Raw genomic sequence first — 16727 nt, forward strand, 5'->3', positions numbered from 1 at the left:
AGCCAACCTGGAGATTCATTCCTTATCTCTGAGGAACATCTGAACCTCTGGCCTATCCTATGGAATACAGGCCATACAGGGGTTTGAGGCCCTTTGTTTTGGGTTAAATGAAGGTTGCATAGAAGAGGTTGCTAGGGGGAGGGCACTAAGTGAAAATGCTATATAAACTACACTTTTTTTTATAGCAGTGCTCCTGTCTAGCCTGCTGCCAATGGACCCCCGTATGTAAGTTCCCTCAATCATCCCTATGTCTCATTCTCTGGCTCTGGGTGTCTTCTTCGGTCTCTTTGAACATGGTGCAGTATCTACTGAGGTCAATAGGGGCCCAGCATGACAGAAGGCTTCAATGAGTTCTCAATGCCCAAAAAATAAAGTTTAGCCTCCTTAGCAGGACACTATAATTTTATTTTACAATAGTTCTTCTCTATTTACACTCCCTGCTGTACCTGTGACTATACCTGCCTTGGTTCTCCTCTGAATTGTTATTTATAACTTGCTCTGGCTAGACTGTCTTCTCATAAAGTCTCACTCATGGCTTAGAAATCCTAATACACTTACTGATTCTCCTTATCATTTGCACTGGCCCATCCTAAGCTATCTATGTAAATGTGTTAGCTGTAGTAAAAACTCCTAGAGCCAGTGACCCTAACTAATCCTTATCTATACCATCCTTAGCCTGGAGCTCAGCTTTGTGTGCACCTTGTACAACATCTTAATGGGTTAAGAGTAAGAGTTGTGTTTGTTTTTTTGAGACATGGTCTTGCTCTGTTACCCAGGCTAGAGTACAGTGGTGCGACCACAGCTCACTGCAGCCTCAACCTCCCAGGCCCAAACTATCCTTCTACCTCAGCTTCCTAAGTAGCTGGGATCGAAGGCATGTGCCACCATACCCAACTATTTTTTGTCATTGTTTTTGTAGATATGGGACCTCACTATGTTGTCCAGGCTTGTCTTAAACTCCTGGACTCAAGTGATCCTCCTTCCTTGGCCTCCCAAAGTGCTGGGGTTACAGATGTGAGCTACTGTGCCTGGCCAAGAGTAAGAGTTTTGAAACCAGATGCACCTGGGTTTCAATCCAGTCTCCCCCAACCCCACTATCTACTAGATGTATGACTTTGAGTGACTTACCTAACCTCTCTAATGTTTTTTCCTCATCTGGGAATTAGGGATAATAGATTATTTGGAGACTTAAATGAGATAATGTATGTAAAGTGCAAAGCATAGCGCATTAAATACATGGAATATTAATAATACAGCAACAGTAACAGCATAGCAAGCATACCATGAAATTTCATTTATGAATGTGCAAATAATTAAATATTAACCAACTTAAATCTTTTCTACTACTATTAAAGATCATACCCTCAGCAGAGAAAGAAAATTATTCACATTATTGCCCTTTAAACTCTTAATATCAATCCCACCTTGAATGCTTTTTCTTTTTTCATAGGTATTACTTTCTAACTTGTTAAAAAAAATTTACCTGCCCTTTAAACCTATTCTATGTCCTGGATATTTTTCCTTAAGCCATGGAGGGAGTAGTAAGGGTTCATATCATGCATGATATAACCCCCCTCACAAATGAAATCAGCATTGTTTCAGATGCTTTACTTACAACCCCTGGCTCAGAGCCGTATTGGCATACTTGATATTATTCTATTTAATTGGTAATAGGATAAACATTTGTTCAGTATGTGCCGTGCTGGGGGTGCTACAACCATCTATTTTAGATAATTATGTTTATTCTGTTTTCCCATCTAAAAAGTGAGACCTAGTTATGACCTAAACAGAAATACCCATACTTCTTTCTAAAATTGTTTTTTCAGTCACCATCATAAAGATGCAATATTCAAGACCACGAAGAAGAACCCAGACCAGGGATTGCTTCATTTGGATTCCACCTACCGTAGTTGTTACATCTAAGTAGGGACAATGAAAATCTCCTGCTATGGTCTTGATCCTAGTCAGTAAAAGAGCAAATTCCAAGCCTCCTAAGGGGCATTTTCATCCTTCCCCATCTGTCCTTACAGATAAGGAAGAGATTCCAGGAATGACTCGGTTCCTGGAACCTAGAATTAGTCCCCCTTGTTTTCTTTATCTATCCAAATCCTGTCTTAGGGATCAACTTTCACATGCTTTCTCTCCTTAAAGACTTTCACCTTGAATTACCTTTTCTTTGTCATATTCCTATTCCTATCTGGAGTCACACTCTTGAGAACCTTCTATACCTTCGTCATGCATTTATTAGCAGATATCGATAAAGTTCCTACAGTGTGTCAGGCACTGTGCTAGGCGCTAGTGCAACAATGATGAATGCTATACACATCCACCTCACCCTTTTATAGTTTATAGTATCATGGGGAGATGGAGAAGTAGATGCTCAATAAACACATTTTGTCTGATGGGTATACCTTGAAACAGCAAAAGTAAAGTCTGTTTCATCATAATTTGATCCGTTCACATTTATGGGCCAGACCCTGTGGTAGACCTGAGATACAAAGATGAACTAAACAGAGACTCTGCTCTCAAGAGTTTATATAATCTGCATTTGCAGGTTATAATAAACTCTGATCTGCATCTTTGGGCAAAAGCATTCTTTTCTAGGTATCTTGACCACGATCTCAAGTATGTGCTCTGTGTGTTTACTGACATATCATCAAACACAGTCTGTAGGGAAAGTAAATGAAATACGAACCAAAGGTGCCAGTCCTTGGAGTGGTGTGGCTTCCTCTGCCTCGTAGAGATAGAAATTCAAAGGAGCAAAGAAGTAGCCAGGGGCTGGTTCAGAGCAGCTACGGCCAGTGACATGTGGGCGGCATTCACACTGCCCATTCTTGGGTGAGCACCTGAGGAAAAAGCAATTCATCATGAAAAAATGCAAAGTAGGTGAGCGGAAAATGAAGGTGTAGGGGTGCTGGGCTAATGCTCCCTGAGTTTGGAGCAATCCTTAGAATCAGTCAATCAATGGTCCTGTGGGAAGATGCAGAAAGGCCATGGGTTTAACATAACTGGCCTTGAATAGTGAATCCAGGGCCATGGAGCCCAGGCGGCCCCTTTCCCCACCCTACGTCCCCAACCCCCCACTGCCAGGTTCTGCTCTAAAATCTGGCAAAAAGGGGGCTTTAGGATCTCTCTTTACAACATGGCAAAAAGCTGGTATTTTAGGCAGGTCACACGTATTCAAGCACCCATGCCACCAGCTTGTGGTGGGATACCCAGCAGAAGGATTGTTTACCTCACCCTTGGAAATATTTGAAGTGAAAGAAATCAATGGGCTGTAGTTAATGTCTCAAGATCATTGCTTGTCATGGAATGAAATTTTTCACCTATGACTATGAGTGTATCAGAATAAAATGTGCTTTTAAGTTTAAATAAGGAATATTGCTATAAAACTTATCTGACTTACACGTTAGAATAAGCACCTCCAATATCACAGTCACAGGGAGAACACCCATGGAGATGATTTCCCAGGCCCCAGTATCCAACCTACAGAGAAAAAATGCTCAGCTGATTCCAGCTATGAAGATGCTGTTGCTCTGAAGTGCAACACTGAAATCACTACAATGCAATTGCCACACATCAAACAGCCAAACAGCCTGCACCATCTCAGAGAAACCTTCCAGGCCTATGCGCTTGGCTAATGATCTTCCATGGACACATCTCCCATCTCCAGGATTTGAAGTAAGGGGACAGGGCTGGGTGCGGTGGCTCCTGCCTGTAATCCCAGCATTTTGGGAGGCCGAGGCGGGTGGATCACTTGAGGTCAGGAGTCTGAGACCAGCCTGGCCAACCATGGTGAAACCCCATCTCTACTAAAAATACAAAAATTGCCTGGGTGTGGTGCATGCCTGTAGTCCCAGCTACTTGGGAGGCTGAGGCAGGAGAATCGTTTGAACCTGGGAGGTGGAGGCCACAGTGAGCTGAGATCGTGCCACTGTACTCCAGCCTGGGTGACAGAGTGAGACTCCATCTCAAAAAAATTTTATAAAATGAAGGGGACAGGAAGGTTGTCCATGTAATGTGTCAAGTGGAAAAGAAATGGGAGCCTTAACAATTCCTCTAACATCATCAGTTATGCTCAATCTGGGTTATATAAGTCCTATCGGAATAGAAGTTCTTCTACCAGCCTATGTGTAACTGCCTTTATTTTTCCCACCCCACAGACGGAGTCTTGTTCTTTTGCCCACACTGGAGTCCAGTGGTACGATCTTGGCCAACCTCCGCCTCCCAGGTGGAAGCAATTCTCCTGCCTCAGCCTCCCGAGTAGCTGGGATTACAGGCACCTGCCACCACGCTCGGCTGATTTTTGTATTTTTAGTAGAGACGGGGTTTTACCGTGTTAGCCAGGCTGGTCTTGAACTCCTGACCTCGTGATCCATCTGCCTCGGCCTCCCAAAGTGCTGGGATTACAGGCATGAGCCACCAGGCTCGGCCGTGTAACTGCTTTTAAAAAAACTGATAGGTTCCCTTACCACAACAATCTCTGGGAATTTTACCCATACAATACTGAAATACTTGGAGGCAGAGAAATCCTTCAATCTAATTTTGAGATATTACATGAATACCACCACACTTTAGCATAGGCATTTGTTTATCAATCAGTTGTTTTGGCATAATAGCGTGAATCCATGTGAGAGAGTCAACTCTATTGTTCCAGACTTTTTCCAACATTGCAACATCTTGACTGTTGTTCAAAATAAACAGCTGGTGAGATACAAATAACTATTTTCTAAGTGTTATAATATTTAGTATAAAATGCTAAAAAAAATTCTCCTCCCACACATCTCAATTGAACATGCTCCGATAAAACTTAAATTTTAGTAGGTATGAAATTCTCTTTGGAAATGGTCTTGTTAAGCATCCATATTTTTTGTATCTTGGTATAATTTTATGCATGATTTTACTCAAAAAGGTGTCTTTTAGATATTAAACATTGATGTCTTTGGACACAATGCGACAAAGGACTTGATGTTTTTCCCCAAACCAAAACTTCAGTTTAAGAAAAAAAAATGATGTGATAGGAACTGCTTCCCACAGGATGTGGTTGTGAAAACTTCCTCTAGGACAGGGAATGCTGCCATGCTGGCCACCTCAGGGCAGATCCAGGGCACCATCAGAGAGATGTGGATGTGGAGAACCTAGTGGGTGCATGGGCTCAGCCACGATGGACAGTTCCCCCATGGGGGGTCCCTGTTCAGTTATTTTGCTTGCTTGCCCTGCAAGCAAAAGTGAGTCTGTACTGCACACGTAGCAGTTAACCAGCCAGTGAAAAAAGTCAGCCTGAGCCTAAGCTTTGTCTGGAATTACATGATTTGGTCGATCACATAATTTCAGGATTTGTTGATCCTGTAACCAACTGTGCTTTTTTTGTGTTACACACTTATGGTCATGGAGGTTGGTGTGGCTGACCTTTCTCTTTAAGGTACAATTTTTAGATTTTTTGACTTGTCTTCCAGAATCCCTTCTTCATATTTCCTTCCTTGCTTCTTTCCCCCACCGCCTCTGCCCCATCCTGTTTTCAGTAAAATGACTTAAAATATGAGCACAAAACCGTGTCCTCATAGGCATATGTTTCTTATTCATCAGCTACATTTCTTCAGACACATCGAGGTCACTGTTCTTTTATTAGGTTAAGATTTTGTGGGTTTTTTTTTTTTTCTCTCTAAAATGTCATGGTGAGCTGCCAAGATTGGAGAACAAAGAAAAGAGTTGGGTTTGAACTCCCCAATTGCATCATGCATTTCTTATGGAGTGAATATGTTTTATTTTACTAATTTTAGATGATACATCTAAAATTGTATGTTTAGTAGAGTCTGTGAAAAATCCAAGAGTTTATTTCCCACAGGAATCTAAAATACATTAAACCTAAGCTTGTTTTTTTATAAGACCTTATCCAAAACATTTTTAGGAAGGGAGTGGTAGGGATGATAAGGGGATTGTGTACAAGGGATAGAAGAAAGTTCTGGTGGCCCAAAACATGGGCAGATAAATGTGCTTCTATTCTACTGCTTGGCATTTTCAGGAAAAGAGTGGATAAACCTAATAATATCTGTGCCTGGGTCGGTTTAGTCCAGTCCAGTGGTGAGCTGGTAAATGTTTAACAGGCAGCTCAATGCAGGGGTGAGGGGAGGCTGATAGGTAGTGTTTGCTGATTTCTGTAGTGTAAATACTCATACCACTGGAGTATTAAAACACAATAGGACAAGAAAGAGATTAGCAAAACCAAGTCTCACCTAGGCAATGGCAATAGAAATCTGTATCACTATATAAAAGGGAAACTATAGGCGAATACATACAGTGCATTCTTCGCAGTGTGCTCCGGTGACATATGAAAGGCACAAGCATTGGCCTGTATCCACATCACAGGTCAAGAATGGCAGACTCCCAGGGGGGTTACAGTCGCAGGCTGAAAGCACAGCATACACAATTATTCTCATTCTTAATTCCTCCACTCTTGCGAGTGTACTTAATAGCTCACACAAAGCAAGAAGCATAACCGCAAGAACACAGAGAAGCCTGCCCTGCCAGGTTTATTGTGTGCCTGGCTGCGTGATTATTGTATTGCATATAACCTCACAGAGGAAATCCTGTGTCAGACACTTCCAGAGCCTTATGTAGTTTTACTGGATGGCAATTAGGAGGAGGAGACAAGTAGGTGTAGCTAGTTGTACATGCTGCAGTACTGGCACAGTAACCCTAAGTGATGCTGACCAGGCTGGTGACTCAGAGGCAGAAGTTTCTGGGAGTCATGGTTATTACTGATCGCTCCTTCTCTGGCAGATGCATCTGGAATCCCACTCTCTCTTCTCTCCTTTAGTACTTTGTTACTTTTTGTCTTAATTCCTCCCTCCTTCTTCTCCTCTACCGGTAGACATTTCTGAGCCCTGCATATGTTGCAAAGGCTAAAAAGACATGCTACCAGAGCAAGGAATACACTTGCAGCAAATAACCAATGTTCATGGAAATAACCCAAATGTCCCATTGACTAATGAATGGATAAATAAAAGTGGCACCTCTGTACAATAGTATGTTATTCAGCAATAAAAAATAAAGACCGATGTAATCTGCAATATGGATAAAACTTGAAAACATTACTAACTGTACCATCTTAACCATTTTAAGCAGGCAATTCAATTGTGTTAAGCACATTAACATCGTTGCATAAACAAACTCCAGAACGCTTTTCATCTGACAAAACTGAAACTCTATGCCCTTTATATAATAACTCCCCACTCCTTCTCCCCTCTAATCCCTAGCAACCACCGTGCTGCTTTCTGTCTGATTTCGACTACTCTGGGTACCTCATATAAGTGGAATTATATAGTCTTTGTCTTTTTGTGACTGCCTTCTTTTACTTTGCATAATGTTCTTAAGGATCATCCATGTTGATGGATGTGTCAGAATTTTTTTCCTTTTTAAGGAAGAATAAGATTCCATTGTATGTAAATACCACATTTTGTTTACCCGCTCACCCATCAGTGGATACTTGGGTTACTTCCACCTTTTGGCTAGTGTTGCTATGAACATGGAAATACAAATATCCCTTCAAAGCTCTGCTTTCAATTATTTTGGGTATATATGCAGAAGAGGGGTTTCTTTTGTGGGGGGATGAAAATGTTATAAAATTGATTGTGGTGATGATTACACAACTTTCAATATACTAAAAATTATTGAATTGTTTACAAGGTGAATTGTATGGTATGTAAATTATATTCAATAAAGCTGTTATGGGCTGGGCACAGTGGCTTATGTCTAGAATCCCAGCACTTTGGGAAGGTGAGGCGGAAGGGTTGCTTGGGATCAGGAGTTCAAGACCAGCCTAGGAAACACAGTGAGACTCCGTCTCTCAAAAAAGAAAAAAAAAAAAAATTAGATGGCTGTGGTGGCACATGCTTGTAGTTCTAGCTACTTGAATGCTGAGGTGAGAAAGTTGCTTGAGTCCAGGAGTTTAAGGCTGCAGTGAGCTATGATTGTGCCACTGTAAGCCAGCCTTGATGACAAAACAAGACTCTGTCTCTCTCAAAAAAAAAAAAAAAAAAAAATTTAAAGCTGGTATACACCCACACACACCAAAATAATGTTCAGCCTGTTCTTGGAGGACATCAGTTTAGTCAGAGAGTCAGAGAAACATGTGGAATGCTGAAAGGTATGATGGGAAATTGGTTTGACTATATAATTCATTATCATGACATTTAATTTTGCCATCAAACCCAAGAAGAGCGTTTTATTACAGAAAGATTCAGACCAATGTTTTCTAAACATGCAAATAATCCACAGTTCCTTACATGGGCAAAAATATGGAGCAGGAGGCTGTGACCAAATGGAAATTATTTACCCAGGGTTTCTGAGGAATCTGTAGCTCTACGGAGGCCCCGAGCAGCTCTAAATTTCTGTGATCCTATAGCTAAGGGTCTGCTCATTTGGCCTTAGAAAACTGCTGAGGTGTTTTTCTATTTCCGCTCCCCCGCTTCCCTGAGCTCTTTAATTTTTTTTTCTTTTATCAGAGAACATATGGACCAATATTAGAAGGGGTGTGAGAAGAAAGGGGAAACATAATTTAAAAAATAAAAAGAGGCCGGGCATGGCGGCTCACGCCTGTAATCCCAGAACTTTGGGAGGCCGAGACGGGCGGATCACGAGGTCAGGAGACAGAGACCATCTTGGCTAACACGGTGAAACCCCGTCTCTACTAAAAATACAAAAAATTAGCCGGGCGTGGTGGCACGCACCTGTAATCCCAACTACTCCGGAAGCTGAGGCAGAGAATCGCTTGAACCTGGGAGGCGGAGGTTACCTTGAACCGAGATCGCGCCACTGCACTCCAGCCTGGGTGACAGAGCGAGACTCCGTCTCACAAATAAATAAATAAATAAATAAACAAACCACCACTTGAAAATTGCCTAAGATGACATCAATCTTGCAGAAACACATAATGTAATTTAATGGATTTGTATGTAGAGGTCTAGTGGAAACCAAAAAAACTTTTGCAACTTGGCATTAAATTTCTTGCCATTTCCCCGTGTTTGTTCCAGTGGGGAAAATGTGAATGCCCCCTGCTGGTCCTTTATGATAAACCCAGCAACACAGAGAAAAGTTCTCCACTAACCGCTTAGGATTTACGGGAACCATTATGTTACTTTTTAAAACCCAGAGGTTGGCAGGATTCTTAGGTATTCTTGATCATCAATTTTTAGGGCAGACAGAGACAGCCCCAAGCTTTAAAACGCACAGGGGCCGAGGTGGGCGGATCACTTGAGGTCAGGAGTTTGAAACCAGCCTGGCCAACATGGTGAAACCCCGTCTATATTAAAAATACAAAAATTATCTGGGCGTGGTGGTGGACGCCTGTAATCCCAGCTACTTGGGAGGCTGAGGAAGGAGAATTGCTTGAACCTGGGAGGTGGAGGTTGGAGTGAGCCGAGATTTTGCCACTGTACTCCAGCCTGGGCGACAGAGCGAGACCCCATCTCAAAAACAGACAAACCAACCAACCAACCAACCAACCAACCAACCACATAGGGGTTGATGGACGCCCCCCCACCCGCCCCCTGACTATGGACTTACGCTGGCAGCCCATAGGGGTTGATGGACACTCCCCCGACCCCCAACTATGGACTTACGCTGGCAGCCCAGGGGGTCGGTGGCGCTTAGTCCGTAGTGGTTGGGCTTGCACTGGTCGCATTTGGCTCCTTCCACGTTCTCTTTACAAAGGCACTGGCCGGCCACAGACCCTAAGGCAGGATCAGAGTGGCTCACACAAATGCCACCAGATATGGTCCCATCGGGGTCACATTCACAAGCTGGGGACACAGACATTCATTGTTTTAGTTAATTGCAAATTGTGGGAAGCCTGAAATATAAGCACGGCATTTTACTCATGCTATAACTATCTTGCTTTGTTTAAATAATTAAATGTTTAAATAATTAGACCACTTGGCAAGAGCTATTCAGAAATGTCTCCCAGATCTCTAGCCTTGGAAAACGTTGAATAAATCCATGCATATATTTTTAAAAGACTTTTAAATGATTCGAAAGTCAGAGGACCAGAGGAAGACTGCTGTTATGAAAATTAAGACTAGATTATGTTAAGAATAGACTGATTCTTCTGGGGATGATGAGAACGTTTTGGAATTAGGTAGATGGGATGGCTGCACAACATTGTGCTGGTGAACTGTTGTTCATTTAAAAATGGTTAATATTTTATGTTATGTGAATTTCATCTAAAAATAGATTTAAAAAAAGACTCTAAAGGTGAAAATAAGGTCAAAATCTCTGAAACGTGCTTAAAAAGTAAGTCTCTCCTCTATCACAGAAAAATATGTCACAAGGAAAAGTGACATTCTATTTTATTTTTCCTGGAAGAAACACCTGTAAGAAGGAAAGGGAGGGAACAGTGAGAAGTATTCATATCCTTGGTTTTGTTGGGGGGAAATCTGCTGACAGGTCAAGAGCTTGATGGAAGAGATTCTGGAAAATGGGATAAACAGTCACTTGCAGCACAGGAGCCACAATGGTAGCAACTTTTTCCTGTTGTTGTTGTAGACATTTGAACAACTCAAGGATGGTGTGTCATATGAAAAAGAATGTTGACAGTTTGAGTTAATTCCAGAGGGTAGAACCAGGAGAGAGTAGAAGTCACAAAAGGTAGCACTTGATTGAGTTTGAGGAAGAACTCTCTAATAGTTAGGGATGCCCAATACTGCAGTGAACCCCTCATCATCGGAGGTGTCCAGGTAGATGTTGAAACAGCACTTGTGGCTTTGGTATGGATGACAAATGTGTTGTTGGGCATTAGATGACCACCAAGGTCTCTTGTACCTTTGTGGTTCTGTGTTTCCATGGGGTTCCACTTCTAAGGCGTGCAATAAAAATAAAAATATGAATATCCTGATTTTAAGGAACAGTCACATTCACATTTATACATGCTTGCTTTGGATTACTAAAAACAAAACTGTCAAGTCTAAAACCATGTCTATAGAACCACCATTTAGGTTAGTGAGTTTAGTGGAAACAATTCAGTCAAACCAGTTGTTTCGCATTATTGAAGCAACTGGTGTTTCCTCTCTGACACAATCTTTCAAATTTCAATGATTTGTTACTTGTTATTGTTTTGTGACTGGTGACTTACTATGAAGAAATAGCATTGAGTTCTGTTTAGTTTGGAAAAGCCACAATTTTCTTCTAATTAAAGCCAGTTGCTTCTAGAAAGAAGGGAACAAACTGGATTCATCTTAATAGAGGCCAAAAGGAAAAAGCTAAAATTTCTTTGGGAGACACTCCAAAGAATCAGTATTGAGTTCCAGAGAATAATTTAATTATGCACAGAAGTATCCTTTGGGAAAGAGATGTGGGAAGGGTGGATAGTAAATGTTCTTTGAAATAGCCTTATGTCATGACCTTTAGAAGTCTAATTGAATGTCTTGGTGTCACATAATTCTAGCAAACTTTTATTATCAAGTAGTTGAGTCTACCAAATCTTGGTTTTTCTGTATCAAATTTAATGGCAACTTAATTGTAGAAAACTTAAAATTAGTCAACTCTTATGCCTGGAATCTGCTTATGTAAATATTTAGGTTCAAACAAGGACAACTTAGAGAAAATTTATATGAGAATTCTAATCAATCTTCAAATACACATCATTTGTATATATACACATAAACATTTGTTTAGGTAAACTGGGAGAAACTGGGGTGTCTCATGATAGTAGTTTGTTACAAGCTCCTCATCTACCTTTTATGGAAAAAATCCTTGTTTACAAAGAATGACTTCTTACTTTCATACCAGGAGTACTAGTTTTCTTTCCAAAGCACTATCGAGTTAATACTCGGTGGTTCTTAAGGAACAAGACTTTGATTGATGTGCTCAAAATATTTGGTTTGTTATTTCCAAATCTCTTTCCAGATTCCTAGATTATCTGTTTCAATAATTGTATTTCCCTGATTCTACCCAAGAGAGCAATTTAATCTTCTTTTATAAATACATAGTTTTAAAACAATAAAAGTTATGTGTGTGCATGATTACAGACTGTGGTAAAAACTGTGTGGTAGGATACTTAGGAAATTGCTCTAAAGAAATACATTTTCTGAGAATCTAGTTCTTTATATCAATTTTGAACAGGTCACGTAAGGTAAATTTTATATAGTCAGGTGCCTACTGAGTGATCCGAGCTAAAACATTTCATTGATGCATTTTCTATATTGCGATCACTTAAAGTTTGAAATCTAGGACATTGAATCTATTCAGGTGGCCAGTGAATTACACTGCATAAGACTTCATTTTATATATTATGATTATATAAAAGTTGAAGTTAGATTTTATAGCAGCTTCCCTGCCCCCACTTTAGCATTATATGGATATACCCTAAGAAGCGGGCTCCCTGAGTCCTGGGAGAGGCAATCTTCCATGGGTGCTGGTATCCTGAACGTTCTTGCTAAGTGTGCCAGCCGTTCAAGTCCCCACTGGCTCTTTACCTAGCCATTTCTTAGAGTTGTGCTTGCAGTAAGCAACCTTGAGGGATGGAGTGGCATCTTCCCTGGATAAAAAATAGGCTTGCTTCCACTTGCTATAAAGCAATCCTCCAAGTTCACTGTTCCTTAGCTGTATCATAAACTCACTAGATATGCACTATTCACATGGTATCCGTTGTGTCACTCCCATGGGACATGGGGACATGGAAACTCAGGCCAATACAATGATCTTGTTGCTTGCTATGCCATGAGTTACAAAGTCTTTTGTCTTTGGCCCAAGAGTTTTGTGTCTTCTGTTAGTATCCATGAAACAATAACAGGCTAACTTGTTCGTCGGCAAGTAAAGATTTCAGACCCAGTTACTGACACTGGGTATTTGAAATCAGGATGGAGTATTTCTGTAGGCAAAAATGTATAGCAGTGATGGGATGACAGTGAGCAAGCAAAGTGGCTGGGGTGCAACATTTAAGGAGGTACCCACTCTCAGATTTGTGCAAGCAGCAAGTGTTAGCCCTGCACTTCCATCACCCTGATAGCGAGTTCTTCCTTACATTTTGGAACTTAAGTGCCTTCCTTGGCTCACTCTAGTCCCAGTCCTGCAGGAAAATGCAAATTAAAACAATGATGAGATACCATTTTTGATTAGTGAAAATTAAAGTGTGATAAAACAAAGATAGCAAAAATTGAAGTTTGACAAAACCAAGTGTCGACAAGGAAGCAGAGCCCCAGGAACTCCCATTTACTATTGGCATGAGTGGCCATTGGCACACTCACTTAGGGGACCATGCAGTGTTATTTAATCAATTTGAAGTCCATACTCCATGGCCCAGAAATTCCACAGCTAGGTATATCTCCTAGGGACAATGTTTGCATAGATGCACAAGGTCACATACACAAGAATGTTTACTGCAGCATCCAAAGAAAAACGAACAAATAAGTTTTGTCATACCTAAAGGAAAAACTTCTATAAGAAATTAAAATGGAAGAACTAAGACTACCTGATATAGAAAAGTCTCAAAAATATAATGTCGAATGAAATACCCAAGTTGTTGAAAGACACATACAAAATGACATAATCTATCTAAACTTTGAAAACATGTCAACATATATTGTTCATAGATAAAAACACATGTGAAAGAGTGAAAAAAATCATGATAATGCAAAATATATGAGTTTACCACTAGCAAGGAGGGTAAACAAATGGGACAGTTGTGTACCTGAGACATCAATATAGTGCCTGTCATGTTTTATTAAAGAAAGTCCCAAGAGTGACAGGCTAAGACTGTTCTAGAGAAAGCTGATGGTGGGGTATAAGGGTGTATATTATATTATTCTCTATTATTTTGTACATGCTTGAAATATTTCATTTAAGAAGTTGAGATTCAAGATAAAAGATTTTTAAAGGTTTTTAAAAAGCGCAAGGTAAGTAACATGTTAGCTTATGCATCTTAACAGCAAAATTGAAGTGTCTACAGCCAGTCGAATGTTTTAGCCAATTTTACCACTTTGGTTCCTCCCCCAGCAGGCTTCCATGATACTCAAGGTGTCTGCCTCTCCTGGTGGAATCCTGCATAATTTCCCAACTACCAGGACAGACACAGATTATTTGGATCAACTTGTTTGCAGAAGGAGGAGCTCTTAAAGCTGAGGTATTTTTGCAATCCTCCACTCTCCAAAATAGGGTAGTTTGGAGATGCCGTTAAGCAGATGAGGTGCGGGCAGCCCCAGTAAGATCAAACTGAACTTTGCTCAGACAGTGGGTAGGATCCAGGCAGACCCGGGGACTCACGAATGCACGCGTAGGGATCTGAGATGGTCTTGAGCGGGTCCCTGTAGAAGAGGGGTCTGCAGCGGTCGCAGTGCTGCCCCTCAGTGTTGTGCTGGCAGTCTTCACACACGCCCCCGCTGAGGCCACCGCTTGCCAGGTACGTAGTCATGTCAAAGTGACAGCGGCTGGAGTGGCTGTTACAGCTGCACGCTGAAAGGAGAAGACAGTGACTGAGAGGTAGACTAAGGCCTCGGGTGGCACAGCCAGTGCCCCCGCACTGGTCAAGGCACCCGCTAGTCCTCCTGCCATTTCGTGTTCTTTGTATAGATGCACCAAGCAAACACAGGGCCAAAATGTGTGCCCTCAAGGGATCGTTCTAACACTCTGATTCTGCTCCTACGCTTTCTATAAAATGTGCTCCCCATACGTTAAATATGTAGTTTTTAAAAATCAAGTGAACAAAAGTAAATCATTTCGGTGATCTAAAGCCACAGAGTGCAATATTTGTGGTGTTCATTAAAGGATGCTTTTACTGACTTATGCTTTGTGCAACTGAAATTTTTACATGAAATATTCTGCATGCTCTGGGATTCCTAGAGAAGACGGCAGAGGAAACCGGCCTGGCCCCTCTTTCCACAGCAGCAGAGAGCTGCAAGGGCTGCGGTCAATTTTATCTCATCTGAGGCTAGGCCAGTGGTCTGGAGGGAAAGGCAGTCTGTTTGGAGGAATTTGTCTTTATGGTAATGTCTACACTGTTTGTCTTTTTGGTTCTTTTCCTGTAAACAGTCTAAGATCAGGCTGCATATTCCCCGGTCTTGTATACTGTGACTCTCATGGATGAGGCTTTTTTATTAGAGCTCTTCTAGGGACATTTCATTCCCTTAAATTCTGTTTTTCCTAGTCTAGGAAAAGAAATTGAATAACAAATTTGTTTGGAAGTTCATTAAAATTCAGAGGCAGCGAACATGTTAGCCAAAACAAAACCAGCATCTTATTAGCCTGAGTATTTTATTTAAAACAATACAATGGCCTGTCAAACTCATTCCTGGGCCTCATTTCTCCTATTATCCTACAGATGGGTTTAAGGTCACGTTCATGGAACGTATGACTATTCAGGATGACAGTGCAGATCTCTGGACCAAGCCTAGTGTTCACCAAATTCTTGGAGTTGCCTTGTCCCCACTGATATTGCCATTAAATGGCTCCATCCCTCTACTGGAAGGGTGCCACACAACATGCTTACTGTTTCATTTTTTAAATTAAACTTAATTTGTGGTGGGAGGGTTGGAGAAGTTGGCGATTCTTCTATGTGGGATAATTGGGAACATTGGGATATCACACTAAAGGAGCTGGGAGGACAGCCTCCCCACTTTGGTGCCTGCAGCCCCACAGAAGTGAACGAAGTGTTTCTCAAAATAAGGAAATGCAGAGCACACTCAGTCTATGCAGGGAACTGAGTTTCACCCACATCTGCAAGCGTTGTCCTGGAGGTCTGCAGCTGGCCTCCAAGGAGCGTCCTGGAAGAAGTCCTTGCATCTCTCACAGTTCGGACCATCTGTATTGTGCTGACACACACACTGACCGTGAACCTGCATTGTGCAATAAATAGAGCGTTGAAAGAGGGCTTGTCCTTGGGGACGTTGGGGTTCTTTAAATGGGAAATGAAATACCAGGTCCTGGTACCTCTCTGATCCTTAGTTTCCCATATGTTAATTACAATACCAACCTTGATTATCTTCTATTATTTTCTTAACTAGCTTTAAACTTTATAAAAATTTTAAAAGTTCAGTGAACTTCTAAAATACAATACTTTTTTTGGCTTTTCTGAATTCTAGTTTCAGGGCAGCACATTGCAGCCCTCAATAAAATGAGGAACAGGATGGCTAGGGGGTTTGTGGGGAGTTGGGGGGGAGTAGTATATGGGATTGTTTAGGAGCATAAGAGAAAATAGAGAGTTAGAAAAGGGAACGAAGCTGAAGAAAGCCTGTGATTCTCCTGGATTTTCCCAAAAATGCTCTAAATGGCTCACATGCAGAGAGAGAAGCTCTGTTTCCAGTGAAACAGAGGTAGCTGAACGGGAAGGCACACTAGCTCAACATTAAGCCTTGTATAATTATGCCTAATAAACAGTTGACATTTATTTAGTAGACACACTCCCTGGGGCTCTGCATAAAACTACAACTCTTCTACAATGTCTTTTAAGGCTAGCCCCCCAAGATGAGAGAGATCTGCCGTATTAAGACACAGCCATTCCCAGGGTAAGAATGCTATTTGGATTGAACATTTTACGATATCAGATATTGCTGAAACACCTTAGCATTGACTACAGGGTCTTGCACACAAAAGTCCTTCAGTAGATTTTTGGGAGAGAATGAATGTGAAATTATTAGGTTGGTACAACAGTAATTTTGGTTTTTGCAATTAAAAGTGTTGGCAAAAACAGCACTTTTGCACCAACCCAATATGATCCCTCCCCACCAAATCTCCATGCT

The 16727-nt window shown here is 41.3% G+C and overlaps 1 protein-coding gene across 3 annotated transcripts in view; it reads right to left on the bottom strand.

The window, feature by feature from the left end:
* The window catches only part of LAMB4 (laminin subunit beta 4), a 106506-nt gene that overhangs the window by 65254 nt on the left and 24525 nt on the right, over window positions 1–16727 (bottom strand). For all 3 annotated transcript variants that reach the window (XM_034964769.3, XM_057302932.1, XM_034964770.3), the window contains exons 9-14: window positions 15704–15824; window positions 14257–14445; window positions 9621–9800; window positions 6297–6406; window positions 3407–3486; window positions 2696–2846 (exon numbers count right to left, since the gene is read on the bottom strand). In XM_034964769.3, the coding sequence (XP_034820660.2) occupies window positions 2696–2846; window positions 3407–3486; window positions 6297–6406; window positions 9621–9800; window positions 14257–14445; window positions 15704–15824 (831 nt within the window). The remainder of the gene's footprint in view (window positions 1–2695; window positions 2847–3406; window positions 3487–6296; window positions 6407–9620; window positions 9801–14256; window positions 14446–15703; window positions 15825–16727) is intronic.

The sequence above is a fragment of the Pan paniscus genome, chromosome 6 (assembly GCF_029289425.2).
Source record: "Pan paniscus chromosome 6, NHGRI_mPanPan1-v2.0_pri, whole genome shotgun sequence".
In the NCBI taxonomy this organism is placed as follows: Eukaryota; Metazoa; Chordata; class Mammalia; order Primates; family Hominidae; genus Pan; species Pan paniscus.